General features: G+C 42.0%; 1 protein-coding gene across 9 annotated transcripts in view; it reads right to left on the bottom strand.

The window, feature by feature from the left end:
* LOC144499610 (phospholipid scramblase 1-like) overlaps positions 1-24552 on the bottom strand; it is a 92707-nt gene that overhangs the window by 36093 nt on the left and 32062 nt on the right. For 5 of the 9 annotated variants that reach the window (XM_078221758.1, XM_078221761.1, XM_078221759.1 and 2 more), the window contains 3 exons: positions 5578-5627; positions 4004-4123; positions 343-503 (listed from right to left, as the gene is read on the bottom strand). In XM_078221758.1, the coding sequence (XP_078077884.1) occupies positions 343-503; positions 4004-4123; positions 5578-5590 (294 nt within the window). In that variant the 5' untranslated portion in view covers positions 5591-5627. The remainder of the gene's footprint in view (positions 1-342; positions 504-4003; positions 4124-5577; positions 5628-24552) is intronic. The other 4 variants (XM_078221764.1, XM_078221763.1, XM_078221765.1 and 1 more) reach the window with 1 other exon arrangement.

The raw sequence follows: 24552 nt of genomic DNA, 5'->3' as shown, positions 1-24552 counted from the left end.
CGAAATTGCTAATTAATGTTGAATTGGAGAATGTTATTGTAAACAAATGCCACTCTGAACCAAAAGGACTGAAGCTATTCAAATTCATTTCCCAGAGGGCCTTCTCAGTTAGAAGACACAAGGAAGTCCAATCTTTCATTTATGGCTGTATTTAAATCAAGAATCCAGACAAAAGAACTCAGTCCCCCAAGTCCCCCCTGTCCTTTCATGAGTTATATATCTAACATGCAGCAATTTATTTTGAGCATATATTGTGCTTTATTGAAATATATTTTAAAAGTAATAGAAGATAATGTTCCTAAACCTTACCATGAGTTGAGAATATAATGATCACTTGCTTACCGTTGTGAGGTACTCGAGTCCAGGTGGACAGTTTGGAATAGGAGCTGGTGTTTGCATCCACTGAACTTGGGGCTGAGATGGTGGCCCACCTGCTTGATGAGCTAGCATAGGAGCACTGGATGGAGGGTAGACAGCATATCCTGGCTGTGCTGCATAAGGACCTGCTCACAAATGCATGCATTCACACACACAAAGAGACAGAGAGAAAGAAAGGCTCAATATAATTTCCAATCACCCCCTGTTGCAGTCCTCTCTGTGAGAATGCAGCAACACGCCCTGCTAAATCCAAGAACTCCATATAATGTTTCAAAAATAGTCACACTATTTCCAGAGACTTTGCAGTTGAGTAATTCTAAGTGATCTTACTTGCAAATTGAGCACTTGGCCCTTTTAAATAACGTTACTGCTAGGCTCCTCTTGTAGTTGAATGTATGTTCTTTGGTGAGTGACAAGCAAATTAGTTGAACAGACCTGCATGGTCTAAGTTTATAAATAAAGCACCAAATCAGCCGGTAGAGCATTTGACATAATGACAGTGCCAATGTGTAGGCTCTTGATGCACAGTATATATAACCCATATGATTATTCATGTATAGATTAGGTATCATAATGCATAAACCTAACATGTTTATAAATATAAAGCTAGCGAGCTAGCAATTGTTGGATAGGAGTTTAAGATCATGAAATGGGCAATTTAAAACTATGATGTGGAGATGCCGGCGTTGGACTGGGGTAAACATAGTAAGAAGTCTCACAACACCAGGTTAAAGTCCAACAGGTTTATTTGGTAGCCAAAGCCACTAGCTTTCGGAGCACTGCTCCTACGTCAGGTAAGTGGGAGTTCTGTTCACAAACAGGGCACATAAAGACACAAACTCAATTTACAAAATAATGGTTGGAATGCGAGTCTTTACAGGTAGTCAAGTCTTAAAGGTACAGACAATGTGAGTGGAGAGAGCATTAAGCACAGGTTAAAGAGATGTGTATCGTCTCCAGACAGGACAGTTAGTGAGATTTTAGTAAGAACACACCCGTCAACTCAACAGACTGGGGAATTTAGCAACTTGTTAGAATTATTTGATGAAAATCAGCTAAATTCCAGGGAATGCAATGTGAAATATACATCAATTGTGTTTAATTGTATGCAGGTGGTTGACATAAACTAGGAATTCACTTGTGCCCGTATAAAGAGGAACAGACAAACTGGTTTTGGGGTTAGGGTACGTTTGTAACATGCAGCTCTGGCACAACTGGCTTCAGTTCTATCCTGCCCCACTTGGCTTTCTGGATTATAACATACAATACCAATTTGCGTAATGTAATTGAGTCAGAGTCATAGGGCAGGATTTAACAAAGCCTGTCAGACCAGAATCATGGTGACTGGGCCCATGTAAATCACAGGGGAATCCCTGCTTTAATCTCCCAGTTGAGGGAGAACTGCGCCTGATCAAGTCAGGGCAGAGGGGGGAGGGGGTTCCGGGAAGAGAATGATGTGGGATTCCCAGCCCCCACCTATGGGATGTCAATCAAGCTCTCTGACGTCTATTATCACTGAGGCCATTGCAATTTAGTAGGGCCTCAGGAATTTAATAGATGCCACAAGGCTCTTTAATGCTCAATCAGGTTTGCAACAGCCTCCTGGGGTGATTCCTCATTATCATTATCCTTCTTTATGTGCCTATATTGGGAAGGAGGGGTGGTCTGCTGAAAGCCACCATCTGCTCAATTCCTGACTCACTCTACTCTCTTCCCTTTCATTTGTTTTCAAACAATAGTCAATACTACTCCTGAGCCGCACCCCACTACTTACTAATTTAAACCTTATCCAGGTTTATGTGTCAATTCATTCTGATCTAGGAGGTTTTATCTTTCTCTTCAGCTGTCTCCATCCTAATTTTGTAGGAAAAATGGATGGTTTGACAATACATTTGTAGAGGGATTATCAGAAATCAGCAATGTTGCTCTTGGTAATGTTAACCAGCCCAGACAAATATACAATTTTCTAATCCAGGACATGGAAAAGCTGTAGTCTACTCAAAATGAGAAAGGAGACCAGAATCATGGAAACAATGGAAAGTGAAGCTACCAGTGGCAAAATAAACTCTTGTTTGGAAGAAAGTTGAAATTTTAGAAAAATTAAACTGAACTTCAAATCCTAAATGTTACATGAGATTGGGTGTAACCTTATAAATCTGTCAAAACAGACTGTTTAATGGTAAAATGTAACAAGGGAGAAAATATTACTTGTACTGTGCATTGAAAATTAATTGATAAGACACTTATAATGTTACATTTCAGTAGTATTGTCGGAAAATTACCACAAGAATAATTTTTCATTTTAAGGGGGAGATGTTACAAATGCAAGGTTTTATATGATTGCTTTAAACTGTCACATTAATTCAAGATAAAATGGGGTAATGAAGAGCATCATATTGACCTGCTAGAAGTTCTGTCTGACGATAAACCTATGGCTGGTTTACCATGGGACTGGGTGCCCAAGTCGAATGCTATTGAATTGCTGCTGTAGGTTTAACACTGTAACATAAAGGGAGGGGACAAATGGCTTTTGCTATTGCAGACTTACTGTCTCAAAGACTTTGAACAGGGAGTTAGAGAGAGATAAAGAAAGCAGCAGCCCTTCTGGGCAACAGGGAAAAGGCTGTTCTCCGTTCACCACCAGGCAAAATGCTACTAACAGTTTGTCCCCTGGCTGAACCTGCAGAGATGTAAGGGCACTGAAACATTCACCCTGGACATTCTGGGAGAGGGAATCACCAGAGTGAGCTTTGCTGTTGGAAGTCAGTTTGGGGATTCTCAGAAGTCTGAGAGAATCAATTTTCGAAGGTCACTGGACGACTCAACTCAACCAAGTGCGGAAAAATGAGCCCATTGGAAGCTGCAAGAAACTGAGCTATTTCCTTTAAAGCCTGCAATTCTGCAGAGAGCATGTTGTAATGAATACATGAGGCATGGGGGTCATCAGGAGCGTTAAACCACTAATAAGAATGAACTTTTCTGTAGTTTAGAGTTTTATTTGCACATTAAATAATACTTAATCACTGTTGATTTTAGTTTGTTTGTTACAGTATCTTAAAACATAAAAACTTGTGTGATTCCTGTAACTTGGTCAATGAGAATTCAAATATATTTTTTTAAGTAATCAGTTTCTAAGAGGATTGAAACAATATAGTTATTGTGAGATTATCATTCATCCTTGGGACATGGGCGTCACTGGCTGGGTCAGCATTAATTGCCCATCCCTAGTTGCCCTGAACTGACTGGTTTGCTAGGCCATTTCAGAGGGCAGTTTAGAGTCAACCACATTGCATGTAGGCCAAACTGGGTAAGGATGGTAGATTTCCTTCCCTAAAGGATATTAGTGAACCAGATGGGTTTTTCTGACAATCGACAATGGTTTCATGGTCATCAGTAGACTCTTAATTCCAGATATTTTTGTTAAATTCAAATTCCATCGTCTGCAATGGCAGGATTCGAACATGAGTCCCCCGAACATCAGCTGAGTTTCTGGGTTAATAGTCTAGCGATTAATACTACTAGGCCATTGCCTCCTCAGTTTTTTAAAGTTTATTAAAACTGTTCTGCTCAAAACACAATTTGAAAATCACAATTTAAGTTGCACAAGTTTATAAAAATGTGTTACCAGCATAGCCAGCAGGAGGAACACCATAAGGATTCAGAGGTGGCGGATATGGATCCGGAGCATGCTGGACTGGAGGATATGGAGGCGCAGTGTTTCCATAGGCAGGGTACGAATAAGGACCTGGAGGGAAATCGTATTCGGCATTTTAAACACTGAAACCTATTGAATACAAACCTAATTTTAAGATCTATATTCACACAACACAAGAACAGTTTACAATTTTTATAGGTTGAACTAACTATTGAAGATAAATATATTAAAAACATGTGTGTATATTTCTATCTTGCAAGTGCAGGGGAGGCCTAATCTTTCCTTAAAGTGCTCAGAGGAACAGTCATACTCCTAGCCAGACAAGGAAGTTTTAAAAAACCTGTCTGAATGGGTCCCTGATGTTCCTTGATTTTCTTCCTATTATCTTTACTTGGTTGGAAAGCCATGTCCACCTGGGTTTAACTGTCCGGACATCCAATTAATCTCCCACAAGGTGTCAGCTTTCAATGTCCAATGTCACAATCACACTATTTCAATTATAGCTGTATCTTGCGAACACTTCACACACAAACACACACCACAGTGCAAATACACTAAGAAAAGTATGGAATAAATTAAATTTGGCTCAAAATTTGATTTAGTGCCTTCTCATTAAAATATATGTACTAAATGGAACTAAGCTTGTATTTAGAACTTACTGGTTCTTCTTTTTAAATTTCTGCTTCTCAATCCACTCTTGCAATTAGAGCTTTTCTTTTTTCTATTTCTCTTTGACACCGAGCTGGAGTTTGGAGTTCAGGAGCCCAAAATGGTGTGGACACACTTCAGTCAATGGTGGAATGTTTATACACAGATTTTCTGAAAAGGTGCAAGGAATTTTGGGGGTGATTCATCCATCCCACTGTGCTAATTCTTTAGGGATGGAGGCCAGTGATCAGGGCAGGCTATAGGGGTGGGATTTGGGCCTGGCCTGGGAATGGTGAGGGGGTCCAGCAATCAGGAGGCTGGTAGTGTGGAGCTACTGCACGTGCGCCGATCTCGGCACTGACAGATTGGCACATGCGCAGTGGCTCGCTAGCGCTATGCTGCTGGACTCCTGGGCAGGAATAGGTCCTGCCCATTGATTTTAATGATATCCATGTTAGTGACCTCTGCAGTGCACAGAGTGTGGGAGATTCTTCTCTGAACTCCCACTGGAAAAAAAAACAGCATGAATTACTCCAGCTTTCATACAAATTCGACACTAAATGTTTTGGGAGAACTCCGGCCTTAATTCCTCCTCTCTTTCCCTCCACAAGAAACTTCATGTCCATTTGTTCCATTTACTGATAAGTTTTCCTAGGGCAATCATCCATATCTATAGCTTTCTGCCAATCCAGTTTCTCCAGGATTCATACCACTTACTTGTCGCCACGATTGAGTAAGCAGAAGGTGAATTTAAAAAACGTACTCTAATGAGAAACATTTCAAGGTAAGGAATCTTTGTGCCTAATTACTATTAATGCCAAGTTTCTGGCCAATAATAATAATTTTGATCATTTCCTTTAGTACATATTTTGCTCATAAATATAAGCGATACTCACCCTGAGCTGCCATTTTGTCTCCTTTTGTCTCTTAGTTTGACTGAAAAGGACTCAGGAAGAAGGAAAAAAATAAGAATTAGAATGATGTACTAAACTAAGTTATATATTTCTGTTACTTAATTTTCTATTTCACAAATTAAGAATTAAAACCTATGGACTGAATTTTCCGCGCCGTCAGCTGTGTGTTTTGCGGCAAGAGGCGGCTCGCCATTGGCTAGTACTGGAATCTTCTGGTCCCGCTGCTGTCTATAGGGTATCCAATTTTATGCATTCCCCACCACCAGGAAACCCATGGCGGGGGTTTGCCATCAGTTGGATCCTGCCAGCGAGAATGGCCGGAAAGTTCTTACATTTGGCTAACGACCTAATGATTTGTGAAACACAGGTGTTTAAGGAAAAAGAACATTTCAGATTTTTATTTTCTGTCGATAAGAGAATTGTCAAAATTCTGCAATAACTACTGATGCTTCTGTCAGACAGCACCACAGGGTAAATCCTGAAGTAAAAGAGGGAATGTATACAAACTGTACATCAAGGTTCAACAATATTTTCCCTTTTGTAAAATGATAATTTTGGTGGTCAATCTAAAATTTGAAAACACATTGGTGTTTTACCCAAGTCCAATTTTGTCATCCCATCCATTAAAATGTGATGAATAAATCATACAATCATAAAAACAGTAAAACAAACTCCAGCCGCTAGCTCTCTCCCCTCACTCCCATACACTCCACATTTCCCCCCACCCAAACCCCCATGGCCCCTCACATCCTCCATGCCAAAATTGCCCCTCAGTGCAACCTATGAGCCTTCATACCTGCCATATCAACTTACTGCCAGCACATGATAAGCCCTGGTACTGTTCCCCCCCAATTATCCCCATAACCCTTTATACCCATTGCAAACTAATGACATTCACACCTGCCATCCTTTGCCCTTATATCCTCCATATCAACTCACCTAGTAATCTACCATGGGCAGGTCTCAGTAGCCATGCCAAGATTAAATAAAAATAAAGCTTTAAATGTTGATTATAGAAATCATAGAAACCCTACAGTACAGAAAGAGGCCATTTGGCTCATCGAGTCTGCACCGACCACAATCCCACCCAGGCCCTACCCCCATATCCCTACATATTTTACCCACTAATCCCTCTAATCTATGCATCCCAGGACACTAAGGGGCAATTTCAGCATGGCCAATCAACCTAACCCGCACATCTTTGAACTGTGGGAGGAAACCGGAGCACCCGGAGGAAACCCACACAGACACGAGGAGAATGTGCAAACTCCACACAGACAGTGACCCAAGCTGGGAATCGAACCCAGGTCCCTGGAGCTGTGAAGCAGCAGTGCTAACCACTGTGCTACCGTGCCGCCCTATAGACTTCACTATTTTGACAAAAACCCATTCAATACATTTAAATCCCCTCAAGTACAAGTCCCTGCTTACAAAAACAAATATTTATTTCTCGCACTTAATCCCTTATTAAAGCAATCATCAATATTCATGGACCCACATCAAACACAGTTAGTCCCTTTTTAACAGTTGCATCCAACCTTTTTAGCATGGTGAGGGTACAACATTTCAAATCTTTCCCTACTCAAGTGGCCAACAAGCAAATTTCAGAAAGATAAAGTTTGGCACAAGTTAAACATGAATTTAAAATAAAACAGGTGTGGACAGAAACAAAGTGCTGAACAATAATCATGGATAATGAATAAAAATGAAGATTAGAGTGTAATAGAAATCATAGAAACCCTACAGTGCAGAAGGAGGCCATTCGGCCCATCGAGTCTACACCGACCACAATCCCACCCAGGCCCTACCCCCACATATTTTACCCGCTAATCCCGCTAACCTACACATCTCAGGACTCTAAGGGGCAATTTTTAACCTGGCCAATCAACCTAACCCGCACATCTTTGGACTGTGGGAGGAAACCGGAGCACCCGGAGGAAACCCACGCAGACACGAGGAGAATGTACAAACTCCACACAGACAGTGACCCGAGCCGGGAATCGAACCCAGGACCCTGGCGCTGTGAAGCAGCAGTGCTAACCACTGTGCTACCGTGCCATAATAGGGTGACAGTTTGTGTTTCCAGCTCGCTCTCAGGGTGCTGAGTCATACTTTCATACACACTCTCACCCACTGTCAGTGTGTATGCGTATACGCATTCGTGCGTGTAAGAACCCTGATATTGGGAGCAATGTCATCTGTCCCAATACACTCCACCCCCAACACTCGTACGCTCCCTCTCTCCCCCTCGTGTGCTCCCTCTCCGCGCACTCACTCTTCCCCCTCACACTCTCACTCTTCCCTCTCCCTGCTCACACTCTCCCCCACTGATTCTAGTCACTCACTTCTTCCCACTTGCTACCCGCCGCCTATGTGCCCTGAGACCCATCCCTTGGTCTTGCTCCCCAGGACTGATTCATTGGCTTCCCAGCCCTTAGCTCCCCCCTCCCCCTTGTTCCAGGGGCTTCATAGTGGAGCTTCGAGGGTTGCAAGTGGCCTCCAGGCACACATTGGACAAGCCTGCTTTATAACCATTTGGAGCTATAAATCAAATTGAATTTATAGCACCCACCCCTACTGTGAAAGGTTGCAGAAGCAGCACTAATGCTATAATTATAACTCAGGCATATGACAACAAACATCTATTGAAACTGCCAGCACCATTTCTTTTTGACTGAGTCACTGCGGGCTATTCTTTTTTCCCCCAAACTTTAAAGGACAGAGGATTTAAATCACTTGACATTTCTGGAGATATTCACCTTTTACACACATTGTCTAATGTTCACAATCCTAAAAGGGTACCTGACCACTCCAAAGAACTCCAGTAGGTTTAGACCTTTCCTTCAAATGTCTACAGCCCATGAGTCGTGTTTCAGAAACCTGGGTGACGAAAATTGCTTCTCAGTCACGGCAGCTGCACGTTTAAATGTGCTGCTGTTTAAATGAACGATGGTTCTGTGAAATACTTCCTGCCTTTGCCCGTACCCACAAAACTTTGGCCCATTGTGTCCAAACAGTGGGCTCTAGCAAGCCCATAAATTGTGACATGGCAACTGAATATATAGCCTAAACAAAAACAAAAACTAAATGCCATGTATTGTCAAAGATTTTTCTTCTTAATACAGTGGCGGTAAAAGGGGCAAGGGTAGAACTTCAGTCTGCCCCCAAGTCTGCACCTTGAGCATTGATGATTTTCCAAGGATAGGTATTGTGAAGAATGCTGGCAGGCACTGCCAGCAGATTATCCACTTCAAAGAGAAGGTTTTGATGGCGAGAGGCTGAGTTTGGGGTGAGGTGTGGACGAGGTAAGAAAAATAAATTCAATCGTTTTCCCTCCACCTTTAATCAATGCATTGCCTACAATGGGCAAGCTAGCCTTTTTGAATTTAAATCCTTGCCTCACCACGACCTTGCAGTAACTGTGGACACTTGAGATTCCCAATCCAGTGCTTGTATTCCAGTCATTTGCATATTATAATTTAATAATTCATATTCAGCATATGCAATGCAAGGGATAAAAAGTGATTGACACGATTTGGTATAGTGGTATTAAAGGTGATGAAATGAGAGATAAAAAGGGAAAGTTATCCATCTGAATGGAGGCTAAAAAACAACAAACTGTTTAATTAATTAGATAAAAAGATACAAGAGCATTACCTTATTCCAATATAAAATTACATGTAGGAAGCACAAATGTCAGATTAGATTGAAGTCTGGTCTGGTCTCTATTTTAAAAATAGTAACATACCGAACATGATACGATTGCTGACATTAACATTTGGCTACACATACACTATTAATAGAACTTGGGCAAACATGAAATCCTTCTATTCCATTAAAAAATTAAAACAAAAATGTAGGAATTTCCATTGTGTCCAATTCCCAAAGGAGGAAATTCTAAATATAATATCTTATACTTATTTTCTGTCCATTAATTATCCGCAGTTCAAGTGATCTTTATTGTCTAGAACTTAATCTTACTTTTTCAAAACAAATGTACCCAGGAAACAGTTTTCATTAGGTACCTCACCCTGCTGTGAGTAAGCCTTGGGGTTAATTGGTACTATTCCTGTCTCTGAAGTAGAAAATGTAGCACGTGTACCTGCTGCAGATAGTCCCAAATAGTAGAGGCCAGAGCTTTGCTCCTGAATTCTGGGTTGTTGATAAGAGAGATATCAACATCCACTGAATCATAGATTTTACAGTGCAGAAGGTGGCCATATGGCCCATCAAGCCTGCACCTACAATAACCCCACCCAGGTACTGTCCTTTCCCCATAACCACACATATTTATCCTCCTGATCCCCCTGACATTAAAGGGCAATTTATCATGACTAATCAATCTAACCTGCACATCTTTGGACTGTGGGAGGAAAGTGGAGTACCCGGAGGAAACTCATGCAAATACGAGGAGAACGTGCACACTCCATACAGTCACCTGAGGTCGGAATCGAACCCAGGTCCCTGGCGCTGTGAGGCAGCAGTGCTAACCACTGTGCCACCGTGCCGCTGCATCTGGGTAGCCCACTCAGTATTGCGGATTGTAGAGATGCACAAATTGCTCCACTATAGAGCTAACCACCCCATCATCTAGCATAAGGATGGTCATGAACATGAAAGGGGCATTGGCATTATAGCTTGTTCAACGGCTGAGGGAAGAATTTTAAACTCAACTTATTAGTGTCACTAGTAGGTTTACATTAACACTGCACTGAAGTTACTGTGAAAATCCCCTAGTCACCACACTCTGGCGCTTGCTCAGGTATACCGACGGAGAATTTAACATGGCCAATGCACCTAACCAGCACATCTTTCGGACTGTGGGAGGAAACCAGAGCAACCGGCGTAAACACACGCAGACACAGGGAGAATATGCAGACTCTGCACAGACAGTAACCCAAGCTGGGAATCGAACCCAGGTCCCTGGCTCCGTGAGGCAGCAGTGCTAACCACTGTGCCACCATGCCGCCCATATATGAAAACCACCATGTCATATTAAGATTATAGGGTGATTTTCCTGAGTGGCCTTCAGCACTTAGCTAATGGATTGCATCTGACATGCCCTTTGATGGTGGAACATTGGGTGGGGAGGGTGGAGCTTCAATGCGCTTGCATTTCCAGGATAATCTCATTTGCAAAGGCTGTAAATGCACAGACCATGTGCATGTGCAGCCAGAAGGTGCACAAATGCAGAACAATACAGAAGTAGCAGTGCAGTAACAGGTATTATTAAAAGGCACAAAATGCCTAAAAGGACAACAGATATCAAATCTTGTATTCTTTTTGATGAGCACAGACTGTTCCAGTGTTTTCCTAAACAGCAAAATTCTTGGTGAAGAGCACTAGAACAGAAAGTTTCAAAACTTCCCTTGTAATGGCAAATTGAAACAGTAACATACAGTGATTCTACAGTGATTCCCTGATAACTCCAATGTCTGTTCATCCTGACCTGCAACTTGTGGTTGGAACACAATCTGACTGCAAGAATGACATTTGATCACTGTATAAAGGTGACTTGCATAGAGACATCAAGTTCAGGTATGAGCACGAACAAAGAAAATCACTGACCTACAAGAAAGTACAGTGCCACATTTGAGAGATGTGGAACCAGGATTCCAAGTTAGAAAAACATGCTATTATTTGCAAGTCCAAAAAAATTCAGACTTTCAGCACACAACCCAGAAAAACTGCTCCTTAAAATTCTGATTTTGTTGTGTGTTGAATACAAGTTCAGTGTCTCCACAAAGTATTCTGTAAATAGTGAGAGAGTCATTTTCAAGAAGACAGAAAGGAAACAGGATGCAAAGTCAGTAACCATTGCGAATGATTGACAATTTCACCGAAAACAGGTTACATAATTCAAACTTCAAGTGTGGGGAATGATTATAAAATTAATAAGCTTCATGCAGGATCAAATTAGAAACAGGTTTATTCCCTGCATCATAATGCATGGGAAATGCATTTCCAAATAAAAGCTACTTCTGTATTTTAACTCCTTAAACAAACACATCATTCTTCAAAGCACTGAAAACATCTTCTTAATAATTGAATCCAATTTCAAAATTGACACCTCAGCCGAAAACATGAGTTAAATGAAACCACACCTGATGACAGACAATATCTTACTCATGAGAGAAGACGTCCACCATTCTCATGTTACAAAGTGAACTATTTTCAGTTGGCAAACAAATCTTTCATTTCATTGTGTATGACTGAGTGCATTCTTAAATTAATACAATGGTTAGAATATATAACAGTGTTACGAGCGAAGTTTATTGTTAACACTTTTGGAAACAAACCATTCAAAGGTCTTGATTAGACCCTCCCCCTACCAATCATCAAAATTGAAAGGAGTGCCAACTATCCCCAATTAACCCCTTTAAGCTTTAGTATCACTCGACTGAACCTGCTGTGCCGTACCCCTCAACGGTTGTTTGCCCAGAATTGAACAGGGATGCAGTCTGACCAAGACTTGGTACAACTGAAACATCACTTCCTCAATTTTGTATTCTAAACCTCTCAAGATATAAAAAAACTGGTAGGATGTATTCTATTTATACCTGTGCACTGGCATTTAGTGATTTGTGTACATAGGTGCCTAAACTTGTTGGATTACAGAAATCAACATGATGATACTTTTCATGAAGATAACTTTTCAAAAGAAAGTAAGAATGAATTGGCAAAATTAATTAAAATAGGCACCACAAATGGAATTTAAGATTAGTATTTTAATGAGTACTAATTAATACAGTAAGAAATTCCATAGCACCAGGTTAAAGTCCAACAGGTTTATTTGGAATCATGAGCTTTTCGAACGCTGCTCCTTCATCAAGTGAGTCTGATTTGGCGTATTGAGGTGTGAATTTGGTCCCTATTGCTGTTCCATGGGTCTGGATAAAGAACTGGTTGTTGAAGGTGAAGATATTGTGGTCCAGGATGAAGCAGATGAGTTGTAGAATTGTGTCTGGAGATTGGCAGCTGAGTACTGAGGCTGTTGCAGCAATGCCATCGTCATGGGAGATGCTGGTGTAAAGTGCCAAGACATCCATTGTGACAAGGAATATTCCTGGTTCAACCGGTCCATGGGTGCTGAGTTTCTATAAGAAGTCTGTAGTGTTGCGACAGAAGCTGGGGGTTCCTTGTACGATGGGTTTCAGGATGCCCTCGACGTAGCTAGAGAGGTTCTCACACAGGGTCCCATTGCCTAATACGATCACCTGATGAAGGAGCAGCGTTCCGAAAGCTCGTGATTACAAATAAACCTGTTGGACTTTAACCTGGCTTTGTGAGACTTCTTACCATGCCCACCCCAGTCCAACGCCGGCATCTCCACATCATCTCTATCAATTAATAAGCATTATTAAGATATTAAATAGGCTCTATTTTATACAAATAAATTTAAGATTATGCAACATATAGCTGAGGCAAGTGCTGAAAGTTTAACCCAAAGACTGATATTTTACCCGTCCCGAAAGTGCCTGAATATACTAAGTAATGCAATGGTCTAGTGATTATGTTATGGACTAGAATGGCCCAGAAACACAAATTCAAATTCACCATAGCCCGGAGAATTTAAATAAATTCATTAAATAAATCTTAAGGGGTGTGGAATGGACTGCCTGCTGTGATAGTGGAGTCGGACACTTTAGGAACTTTCAAGAGGTTATTGGATAGGCACATGGAGCACACTAGAATGATAGGGAGTGGGATAGCTTGATCGTGGTTTCGGAAAAGGTTCGGCACAACATCGTGGGCCGAAGGGCCTGTACTGTTCTATGTTCTATGTTCAAATTAAAATGCAAATACCAGAATGGTGGCCATGAAACTAATAGATTACCACAAAAACCCTCTGGTTCATTTCCTTCAGAGAAAGAAATATGTTCCCCCAGCATGGGTTGGTCGATATGTGACTCCAGATCTATAATAATGTGACTGACTCCTAATGGCTCTCTGAAAGGGTCTAGCAAGCCAGTAAGTTGCAGTCAAGAAGCTAGCTTACCACCACCTTCTCAAGGGAAAATAATGCTGGCCTTCCCAGCAATGCCAACATCCTGTGAATTTTTAAAAAATTCTCTAATGCAATAAAATGGCGAAGTACCCAAATCAAAACTGATATGCCCATAATCCGAATCCACCTTTTCTGGTAGAATCCTATCTATCATATGGTCCAGCGAACAAGATGCTCATTGGTACTAATTTGTAGATTGCAAGAAGAAATATGAGCAACACCCTGAAGGCCACACCTCCCCTCTCCAACTAAATTAGTGATCATAGTCTATATGGGAGAACCACTGCTGCAATGGTAATGCAACTGACCAAGACAGAGACATATGTCCTTTAATTTGCTTGGTCATTCCATCCTCCCAATGCACAGGGAAAGAAAGCACACTTCACGTCAAATCAACTCTACAGTTTTAGTTGGGTGGAGGTATCTAATCTGAAAGGCGATGTGACCATATGTCTAAATATAGACCATCACTATTTCAAATGTTTGATATTTAAAAAACACACCGCACAGTCTTAGTTCTGTGTAATGTTACAATGACACATTCATATACGAGGCGAGTACTCAAACCAGTGGATACTTTGTAGTTAGCATCCTACTACTGCACAATTTTAATCAAGATTTATAATAAACCCTTCTTACTCCAGCTCTTTAATTAACATAGTACTTGCATACAAGGCAAAGCTTCAATAAAACAACAAAATAGTAAATTATTTAGGTTAAAAATATGTAGTAAATGTACTACAATTAGTTTTGAAAGTGCTATGATCCTAAACCATGCTTGGATCAGATCCAGTCAGGGTTCCATATGTTTTGTTTGAAGTAGATTAAGGCCAAAATTTTGCAGTCCTTCACACTGGCTAGAATTTCCGGCCCCACCAATGTGAACAGGGATTTCAATGGCTCACTGACCCCATTGCAGGGGAACCCATGGTGGGGATGCTGAAACATTCTGGCCAAAGTTTGGGAATACAAGACATTTGCTCAGGGGAACAGTCGCAAGATTCCTTGGGCACGATGAAATCTGTTGGAAGAAATGATGTAGAAGTTCCCAAATTGTGGATCATGGCCTCCAATGGAGTCACAGAGGTCACATTTGGGGTCACAAACTTCTCCTGCTCTGAACAGCAAAGGCAACTCCAGAGAGGAGACATCCCATCCCAGATTGGAGGCAGTGCTGGGATAGCCATGGATCCATTGGATCAATTCCACCAAACAGCAATGGACGGGCAATGAACTCTAAACCAATGATGGGTAACCTAGGTTAGCGAGTGGGCCTCCTTCAACTCAGTAGGCCGCAAGTTTGAAATCAGGTTTGTTCATTAACTATGAATAAGATTAAATACATGCTGAATATTTCACAGCAAGTTATATAAATGATTTAAGCATTTTCTATATTAATAAAACTATCAACTTCAAACAGCAAGAACAAAAGAAATATTTACACTTTAGATGCAGAGGGAGTGCACGGCTCTCACAGTCGATGCTGTGTGCAGTCAGCATGTACCTCACTTCTGTTGCCCTTGCTTTATGTGTGTATAACTTCAGTCATACAGGTCAGAGAAAAACTACACGGACGGAAATTAACAGAATATGGCAACCCTGCATGTGGGCAACGATTACCAAAATGTCTCACGAGTCGTACTCAGAACCCAGATCAGCCACATCCGGTCCCCAAGTCATAGGTTGCCCATCACTGCTCTAAACCCTGTTTAACTTCAGGAAATATTTCTAGCAACAAGTTCAAGTGGTTCTGAGATGTTTCCGTGCCAACTTGGTGCAGCTGGAAGTCCATCAGCGTAATTCAGTCATTGCCTGAGTGCGGGAAAATCCATCAGGTTGTGCAGCTGAGCCAGGAAGGCGAGTGGTGGCTTCAAACCTTCTTGTGTTTCTGCTCCCTTCTGCCTGTGTAAAGGTTCCTTACCCCAGGATAGTGACTCTGCTACACAGGTACCAGCAACTAGACCAAAAGGGGAAAAGGCCAGAGGAGTGAGTGCATGAGGAAGGGGGATTGGCAAGAGGGGCTGCTGAGTGAGTGGGATGAGGGTTTGGAAAGGGCATGTGTATTTGTGCACACATGTGCATGTGGTAGGGAGAAGTTCTGATTATATATCGGGTCTGTACAGGTGGAGGGAAGAGGGGCTTCACTGAGTCTTCTGTCATCAAGGAATGCAGAGAGCTTTGTTGAAAAATAATATTTTTGCAAAGTGCTTTAAAAAATAGATTTTCATATTTTTTAAATTTACTCTTTCATGGCTGGCAAGACCAACATTAATTTACTATCCCTAATTGACCTTGAAAGGTCATTTCAGAGGGCAGTTAAGAGTCAACCATATTGCTGTGGGTCTGAAGTCACATGTAGGATAGACCAGGTAATAATGGCAGAATTCATTCCCCAAAGGACATTAGTGAACCAAATGGGTTTGTACGACAATTGATGATAGGTTCATGGTCACCATTACTGAGACTAGCTTTATATTCCAGATTTATTGACTGTACTCAAATTCCACCAGCTCCTGTGATGAGAATTGAACCCATGAGCCAGAGCCTGGGTCTGTGGATTACTACTGCAGTGACATTACCATTACATTTCCCTCACCCTGTTTTTTTAAAATAAAACAAACATCTGCTCATTGATATCTCTAAAAATTTAGAACTGGACATAAAATAGCTGAATCTAAAAAACCTGAACATAAAAGAGCTACCTGACAGTATCAGGGAAACTCGCAAATTGTTATCTCTGAAGAGCCACGAGTCCCACATTTTGGGCTGCACTGACCAAATTCAAAGATAGCTATACAAAAGCTATCTGCATTTCATAACCCAGGCTAGCCAACAAGCGTGTGCTCGTCTGCCAAGACCAAAGCCCCACTATCTTCCTTTCAATTCTGAGTGATCGAGTGACTTAATAATGTTGGGGACCCAAAAGAGGAATACACATCCTTTGTCAAAGGCAATGTGGAGAGGTGGGAGTCCTGCGGCATGTGTCTCTAGTTTGTGGAATCAGTAATATTGCATTTCTGGACTGTAAAGTCTTATTCTGCTGTTTTACCATCCTTCTAGCACGTCACAGAGCTTAAGGAGCTCTGCTCAGATGAAAGACATGGCCCCTTCTACACTGCTTCTGCTGGAAATTCTGTACCATCGCGACAAGACTGTTTCAACTCGACACGCCTACCTTATTTTGTGAAGTTCACTGGAAAGTGAAATATACAGCATTTGTTTTCAACCCACCAACCTCATTGGATTCTGATTCTGGACTCTGGAACCCCATGCAAAACAATATTTCTTTCCTCCCTGGCCTCAGCACTATAAATCTTTCTTATCTTTATCCCTCTCTTTACTATCCAAATACGAGGGATGTTGCAAACCCATTTTTTCATTTTGAGTATGAAAATAAACTAACCTTTTGAATTTATCCTATCTTGAGTTTGCTGTGGGGTTATTAATATAAAATTAGATCACACCAAAACCAAGCTTAGTTATAAACACAAATCAATTCTGGCCTCCCAGATCCACAGCAGACGTACAGTTTGCTACTGCCGCAGCAGATCCACAGCAGACGCCATCTCCCTGGCCCTGCATTCAACCCTGGAACACCTAGACAACAAAGATACCTATGTATCGACTACAGCTCAGACTTCAACACCATTATTCCCATAAAACTCATCTCCAAACTCCATGGCCTGGGCCTCGGCTCCTCTCTCTGCTACTGGATCCTGAACTTCCTAACCCACAGACCACAATCAGTAAGGATAGGCAACAACACCTCCTCCATGATCATCCTCAACACTGGTGCCCCACAAGGCTGTGTCCGCAGCCCGTTACTATATTCCTTGTACACCTATGACTGTGTGGCCAAATTCCCCTCCAATTCAATTTTCAAGTTTGCTGATGACACGACCATAGTGGGTCAGATCTCAAACAATGATGAGAGAGTACAGGAATGAGATAGAGAATCTGGTGAACTGGTGCGACAACAATAATCTTTCCCTCAAATGGCAACACAATGAAAGAGAAAGTCATCGACTTCAGGAGGACATACCCCTGTCTACATAAATGGGACGATGTAAAAATGGTCGTGAGCTTCAAGTTTTTAGGTGTCCAGATCACCAATAACCTGTCCTGGTCCCTCCATGCCGACGCTATAGTTAAGAAAGCCCACCAACGCCTCTACTTTCTCAGAAGACTAAGGAAATTTGGCATGTCAGCTACGACTCTCAACAACTTTTACAGATGCACCATAGAAAGCATTCTTTCTGGTTGTATCATAACTTGGTATGGCTCCTTCTTTGTCCATGACTGCAAGAAACTACAAATGGTCATGAACGAAGCTCAGTGCATAACTCAAACCAGCCTCCCACCCAATGACACTGTCTACACTTCCCGTTGCCTCGGAAAAGCAGCCAGCATAATTAAGGACCCCATGCACCTCAGGCAGACTCTCTTCCACCTTTTTCCGTCAGAAAAAAGATACAAAAGTCTGAGGACACATACCAACTGACTCAAGAACAGCTTCTCCCCTGCTGCCATCAGACTTCTGAATGGACTTACCTTGCATTAAGTTAATCTTTCTCTACACCCTAGCTATGGCTAACACTACGTTCTGTACTCTCTCCTTTCCTTCTCTATGTACGGTATGCTTTGTCTGTATAGCGTGCAAGAAACAGTGCTTTTCACTGTATACTAATACATGTGACAATAATGAATCAAATTAAATCAAGGGATTGGTAAATATGCCACTCTATACCATTTAGTCCCTCAGCAAAACATTTACTGATGTTATAGCTCATTGATGTGGAATTAAATGTATTTATCAATAAGAATTCCAAATGAAACATGTTTGGATTGATGCAACATTGTAAAAATATCTGGTGCTACATTTATGGGACTAGAGATCAGTGAACTGATGCAAATGTTAAATGGCTTTTGAAACTTGCTTAATTCAACAGGAAACGTAATGATTATCCAGTCTAAAAGAAGGGTGGAGGGTTGGTGGTTAGCAATTGGCTAGCCATCTAGTGTGTGGTTCAGAATAATGCTAACATTTGGAGTTTGACATCTGTTCCAACTGATGTAGACTTGGGACTAGCCTCCTCGACTTGCTCAATGGCAAACTCATGGTATAAGGTGTGGTTCAGTGTCCCTTAAATAATTGAGGTTGCTACCTAGTGAAGTATGTCCAAAATATAGGGCCTGAACCTCCTTAAAGTGGCAATCGGAGTGGGATTTACCTTGTATAATAATTCCAGGAGTCAGCTGTGAAGGAGGCGTGCTTCTGTCGCACAAAATGAAAATAAACAATATCCACAAGCTTGTGGTGAACATGACAGGTCCCAACCGGAACTAAATTGATAATGGACCCACTCAGGGTCTTGCTTTATACGGGTATACGAGCTCCACCTAATCAGCTAATTACTTATCCCCAGGGAGCTCGTATTCAATGTGCCCAGCTGGGAGGTCAATTAGTGATTCCCCATGCAGATCATGAGGGTTATCACACCTTGCCCAACCTTGTGACTCAGGCTGAACAAGTTCTGGGCAGTGTGGTGCATCTCTGGGGCCTAGCGCTCAGGAGCAGCTCTGTCAGATGCAAAGTGGCCACGGTCCCACAGGTAAGTTAAAGGCCCAGTGAAGTTTAAAGGTCCTTAACAGGCTAAGGGAGAAGGAAAGTGTAAAAGATAAGTTGGAAAGGGAAATCCTGTAAATTCAAGAGTTCTTATCGGGGTGAGGGAATGTCGTCTTGTGGAGGGAGGGGCATTTCCCCAGCCCATCATTGGGGTAACCCACAATACAGGCCTGGAGCTCATAATTTTTGACTTCGAGCTTAGTGCAAAATCATGCCTCTGCCAGGTCAGTCATCAGTACAGTTCTGGTTCAGTCCCAGGGTCTGAATTGCAGGGGGATGGAGAGGGAATTCACTGAATCTTCTGTCATCAGGGAAATTGGAGAGCTTGGTTGAACTCTACATGAGTTCAGAAAGTAATAACATTTTGATAAACTGCTTAAAAAAAACAGATTTTCCTCTTAATATGATGTACTATGTTGGCCTAAAATATACTAATGCTAATAATTATATATTGAATGTTACTTGCTGCTTTAATTTTTTTGGCATTTTGGGTTAAATAAACTTTCAAGTGTTAAAATGGGATGGCATTGGGACATCGTTTGGGAAACATTGATTTAAGAGCTCTAAATTTTGTTGTCATCCATCCCTGCCGGAAGAATAAAGAACAGTAAAGCTTGACGAACATGTTGGATTTTTATGAAGATGTGACTAGGGCGGTTGATGGAGGAGAACCGGTGGATGCGGTGTTTTTGGATTTCCAAAAGGCGTTTGATAAGGTGCCCCATAAAAGGCTGCTGAAGAAGATTAGGGCACACGGAGTTGGGGGTAGTGTGTTAAAGTGGATTGGGGACTGGCTATCCGACAGGAAGCAAAGAGTCGGAATAAATGGGTGTTTTTCCGGTTGGAGGAAGGTAACTAGTGGCGTGCCGCAGGGATCGGTACTCGGGCCGCAACTGTTTACCATTTATACAGATGATCTGGAGGAGGGGACGGAGTGTAGGGTAACGAAGTTTGCAGACGCCACAAAGATAAGTGGAAAAGTGAATCGTGTGGAGGACGGAGAAGATCTGCAGAGAAATTTGGACAGGCTGAGTGAGTGGGCGAGGATATGGCAAATGGAGTATAACGTTGAGAAATGCGAAGTTATACACTTTGGAGGAAATAATAACAAATGGGATTACTATCTCAATGGAAACAAATTAAAACATGCTACCGTGCAAAGGGACCTGGGGGTCCTTGTGCATGAGACGCAAAAGCCCAGTCTGCAGGTACAACAGGTGATCAAGAAGGCAAATGGGATGTTGGCCTATATTGCGAGGGGGATAGAATATAAAAGCAGGGATGTCTTGATGCACCTGTACAGGGCATTGGTGAGGCCGCAGCTGGAATACTGTGTGCAGTATTGGTCCCCTTATATGAGGAAGGATATATTGGCATTGGAGGGAGTGCAGAGAAGGTTCACCAGGTTGATACCGGAGATGAGGGGTTTGGATTATGAGGAGAGGCTGAGGAGATTGGGTTTGTACTCGTTGGAGTTTAGAAGGATGAGGGGGGATCTTATGGAGACTTATAAGATAATGCGGGGGCTGGATAGGGTGGAGGCGGAGAGATTCTTTCCACTTAGTAAGGAAGTTAAAACTAGAGGACACAGCCTCAAAATAAAGGGGGGTCGGTTTAAGACAGAGTTGAGGAGGAACTTCTTCTCCCAGAGGGTGGTGAATCTCTGGAATTCTCTGCCCACTGAGGTGGTGGAGGCTACCTCGCTGAATATGTTTAAAGCGCGGATGGATGGATTCCTGATCGGTAAGGGAATTAAGGGTTATGGGGATCAGGCGGGTAAGTGGTACTGATCCACGTCAGATCAGCCATGATCTTATTGAATGGCGGGGCAGGCTCGAGGGGCTAGATGGCCTACTCCTGCTCCTATTTCTTATGTTCTTATGTTCTTAGTACAGCACAGGAACAGGCCCTTCAGCCCACCCAGTCTCTCTAATCTAATATTTTCTTGCCTCCACGTGGTCCATATCCCTCTATTCCCTGCCTATTCATGTATCTATCCAGATGTCTCTTGAATGTTGTTACAGAATCTGCTTTCACCACCTCCTCCGGCAGCATGTTCCAGGCATTTACCACCCTGTGTGAAAAACTTACCCCTTCCATCTTTTTTAAACCTTCCCCTCTCACTTTCAACCTATGCCCCCAAGTAATTGACCCTTCGACCATGGGGAAAAAGACTCTGACTATCCACTCTATCCAAGCCTTTCATAATCTTGTAAACCTCTATCAGGTCCTCCTTCATCCTCCGATGCTCCAATGAAAATAATCCAAGTTTGTTCAAACTTTCCTCTGAGTCCATATCCTCCAAACCAGGCAACATCCTGGTAAATCTCTTCTGCACCCTTTCCATTGAGTCAACATCCTTCCGGTAGTGTGGTGACCAGAATTGTACACAATATTCCAAATGCGGCCTAACCAAAGTCTAATGCAGCTGCAACATGACTTTCCAATTCTTATACTCAACGCTCCGACTGATGAAAGCCAGCATGTCATATCCCTTCTTGACCACCTTGTCCACCTGAGTTGCCACCTTCAGGGAACTGTGGATATGCCCATCTAGATCCTGCTGTATGCTAATATTTCTAAGGGCTCTAGCATTTACCGCATACTTTCTTTCTGCAGTAAACCTTCCAAATCACATCACCTCACATTTGACCGGGCTAAATTCCATCTGCCATCTTTCGGTCCAAGTCTCCAGCCAATTTATATCCTGCTGCATCCTCTGACAATCCTCCTCACTATCCGCTACTCCTCTAATTTTTGTATCATCTGCAAACTTACTAATCAGACCATCTTTTCCTCCAAATTATTTATATATATATATATTACAAACCACAGAAGTCCCCAGCACTGATCCTTGTGGAACACCGTTTGTCACAGACCTCCAGTTAGAAAACTACCCTTCCACTGTTACATTCTGCTTTCTATGTCCAAGCTAGTTTGTATCCATCTCACCAGCTCGCCTCAGATCCCATATGACTTCACCTTCTGTATCAGCCTGCCATGAGGAACCTTATTGAAGGCTTTACTAAAGTCCATGTATACACCATCCACTGCCCTGCGCTGGTCATTTCCTCAAAGAACTCAATCAAGTTTGTGAGACATGATCTTCCCTTCACAAAACCATGCTGCCTATCGCTGATAAGCCTATTCTCTGTGAGTACATGCTGTCCCTTAAGAATCTTCTCCAATAATTTCCCCACCACTGATGTAAGGCTCACAGGCCTATAATTTCCCGGATTGTCTCTTCATTCCATCTTAAACAGAGGAACAATGTTAGCTACTCTCCAATCCTCTAGTACATTGCCCATGGCTAAAGAGGATACAAAGATTTCGGCTGAGGCCTCAGCAATTTCTTCCCTCACCTCTCTGTATTCTGGGATAGATCCTATCTGGCCCTGGGGACTTGTTCACCTCAATGTTTTTCAAAACCTCCGATACCTCCTCCCTTTTCATCTCATTCCAGTTTTAGAGTTCGATATTCTCCACCTTGTGCAGGAATCAACAGTGGAAAATAGTCCAAGAACAGACATATCAAAGATGTGTATATATAATTTAAGTATAGTATTGTTTATTATTGACTCAATTATCCTCGTAATATAATCCAAAAACCTCTCAGTATCTTCTTTCGAATTAGCCATCTTGCATTGCTTTCAAAAAGTGATGAATTATTAATGCCAGGTACATTTTCTTATTCTTTTTATCTTTAACATTTATCCCTACACAGTATAATACACAGGCAGTTAAGACAATCCAGACATAATTGTATACATTAAATGTTACCTTTCACATCCAGGCCAATTCATTTAAATGTTCAAAATCAGTCTGCAATACAATGCTTTTATCTGAATTACAAACCTCCACACTTTTTGTATTAAGGCTGGTTACATTGAACTCTTCTCTAGATTCATGAAACATAAAACATAGTGATCCCAGTACAGAGTGTTGTGGAATCAATTGTAATAAGGCCTCAGTGGATGCACTCCCATTAATAACTGTGTTTACAAGATTTCAACCAGCTATCCATTTAATACATTTTAAAAATCCTATAAGCTCATGAGAACCAATGTTTTCCAATTGTCATCTTATCAATTTCTTATCAAGTGCCTCTGCAAGCAACCAAACATGTTTCAGTCATCAATTCTATGCAGGTCCAAGAAGATAGTATGGAGACAGTTCAATCTTCACTATTTCAGGACTCTCCTGGTCACTTGCCTCATGCGACTCTAACAAAATACTTTTTCTCTTCCAGTCAAGTGTTTTGGACCACAAGCATCAACAACTCTTAGACATCAGCACTAAAGTGCAATCCTTCTTCCCCTTTACTTTCTTCCATCCCTCCTGCTAATCTCACTATCCCATGTCTTTCCTTCTTTGTACCGCAAAGATCAATCCTCAGTAAAGGTCTCAGCTTCTGCTCATGCCTCTACCCCAATGAATTTCAAGCTCAACATGATGTTGAGCTCTATAGACTATCACTTTCAAGCCCACCTCTTTGTACAAGAATCTTGTGCATGCATAGCAGACCTTTCTCATCTCCTGAATTTCTGTTTGATTTGGAGCCCTCCACCTTACCCTCTCCTACCTCTTCATTATGAGCAGCCAGCGTGACATCAGCCACCGTAATTTCTCTACACCTCACATATTTTAATCTACCTTCCTCTGTACTTGCAGTGCGCTGCTCTCTCAGGTTCAACCTTAATTTTGTTAAAGCTGCCGGCCAGGACAACACTTTTGTTTTTTAGTGACCAGACTTCCAGGTTATGGAGGTTGACCCCCAACTTTACTCCTACCTCCTCCTGGACTTTGACGCCATCACCTAACATCAAGCCATTGTTTCAGAGACCAAAATTGACCTCATCTCCTCTAGTGACCTTCACTCCAGGACCTCCAACATCATAGCCTCCAAACTCATTTGTACCTCCTTCCAAAGATCCACAAGAGGACTGTCCTGAGAGATATTTCAGCCTGATCCTAACCCAGGGAATTGACTGCCTTTCTCAATTTTCTCCCTTGACCTTTCTCTTACATCTGTAACATCTCCAATACCTGCCACCACTTTACTCTCCACCACATTAACTATTTCAAGTTTCATAGCCTCATCAGCCTCCATGTTACCATCCAATTTCCCTACTCCTTCAGTCATCATCAGGACAATCCTGTATCTTCCCTGAATAGAGACGCAACCAGTTCCCATCCAACAACACTAAAATTTGTCTATTTGATCATGTTCGTCATATTGAGTAACTTCTCCTTTAGCTTCACTCACTTGCTCCAAATAAAATGTCGCTATTGGAGTCCATATGGATCCTAGCAATGCCTGCCT

This window comes from Mustelus asterias, chromosome 10 (genome assembly GCF_964213995.1).
Source record: "Mustelus asterias chromosome 10, sMusAst1.hap1.1, whole genome shotgun sequence".
In the NCBI taxonomy this organism is placed as follows: Eukaryota; Metazoa; Chordata; class Chondrichthyes; order Carcharhiniformes; family Triakidae; genus Mustelus; species Mustelus asterias.
Note: the sequence above shows the minus strand (reverse complement) of the source record. Positions and strands in the feature narration are given on the sequence as shown.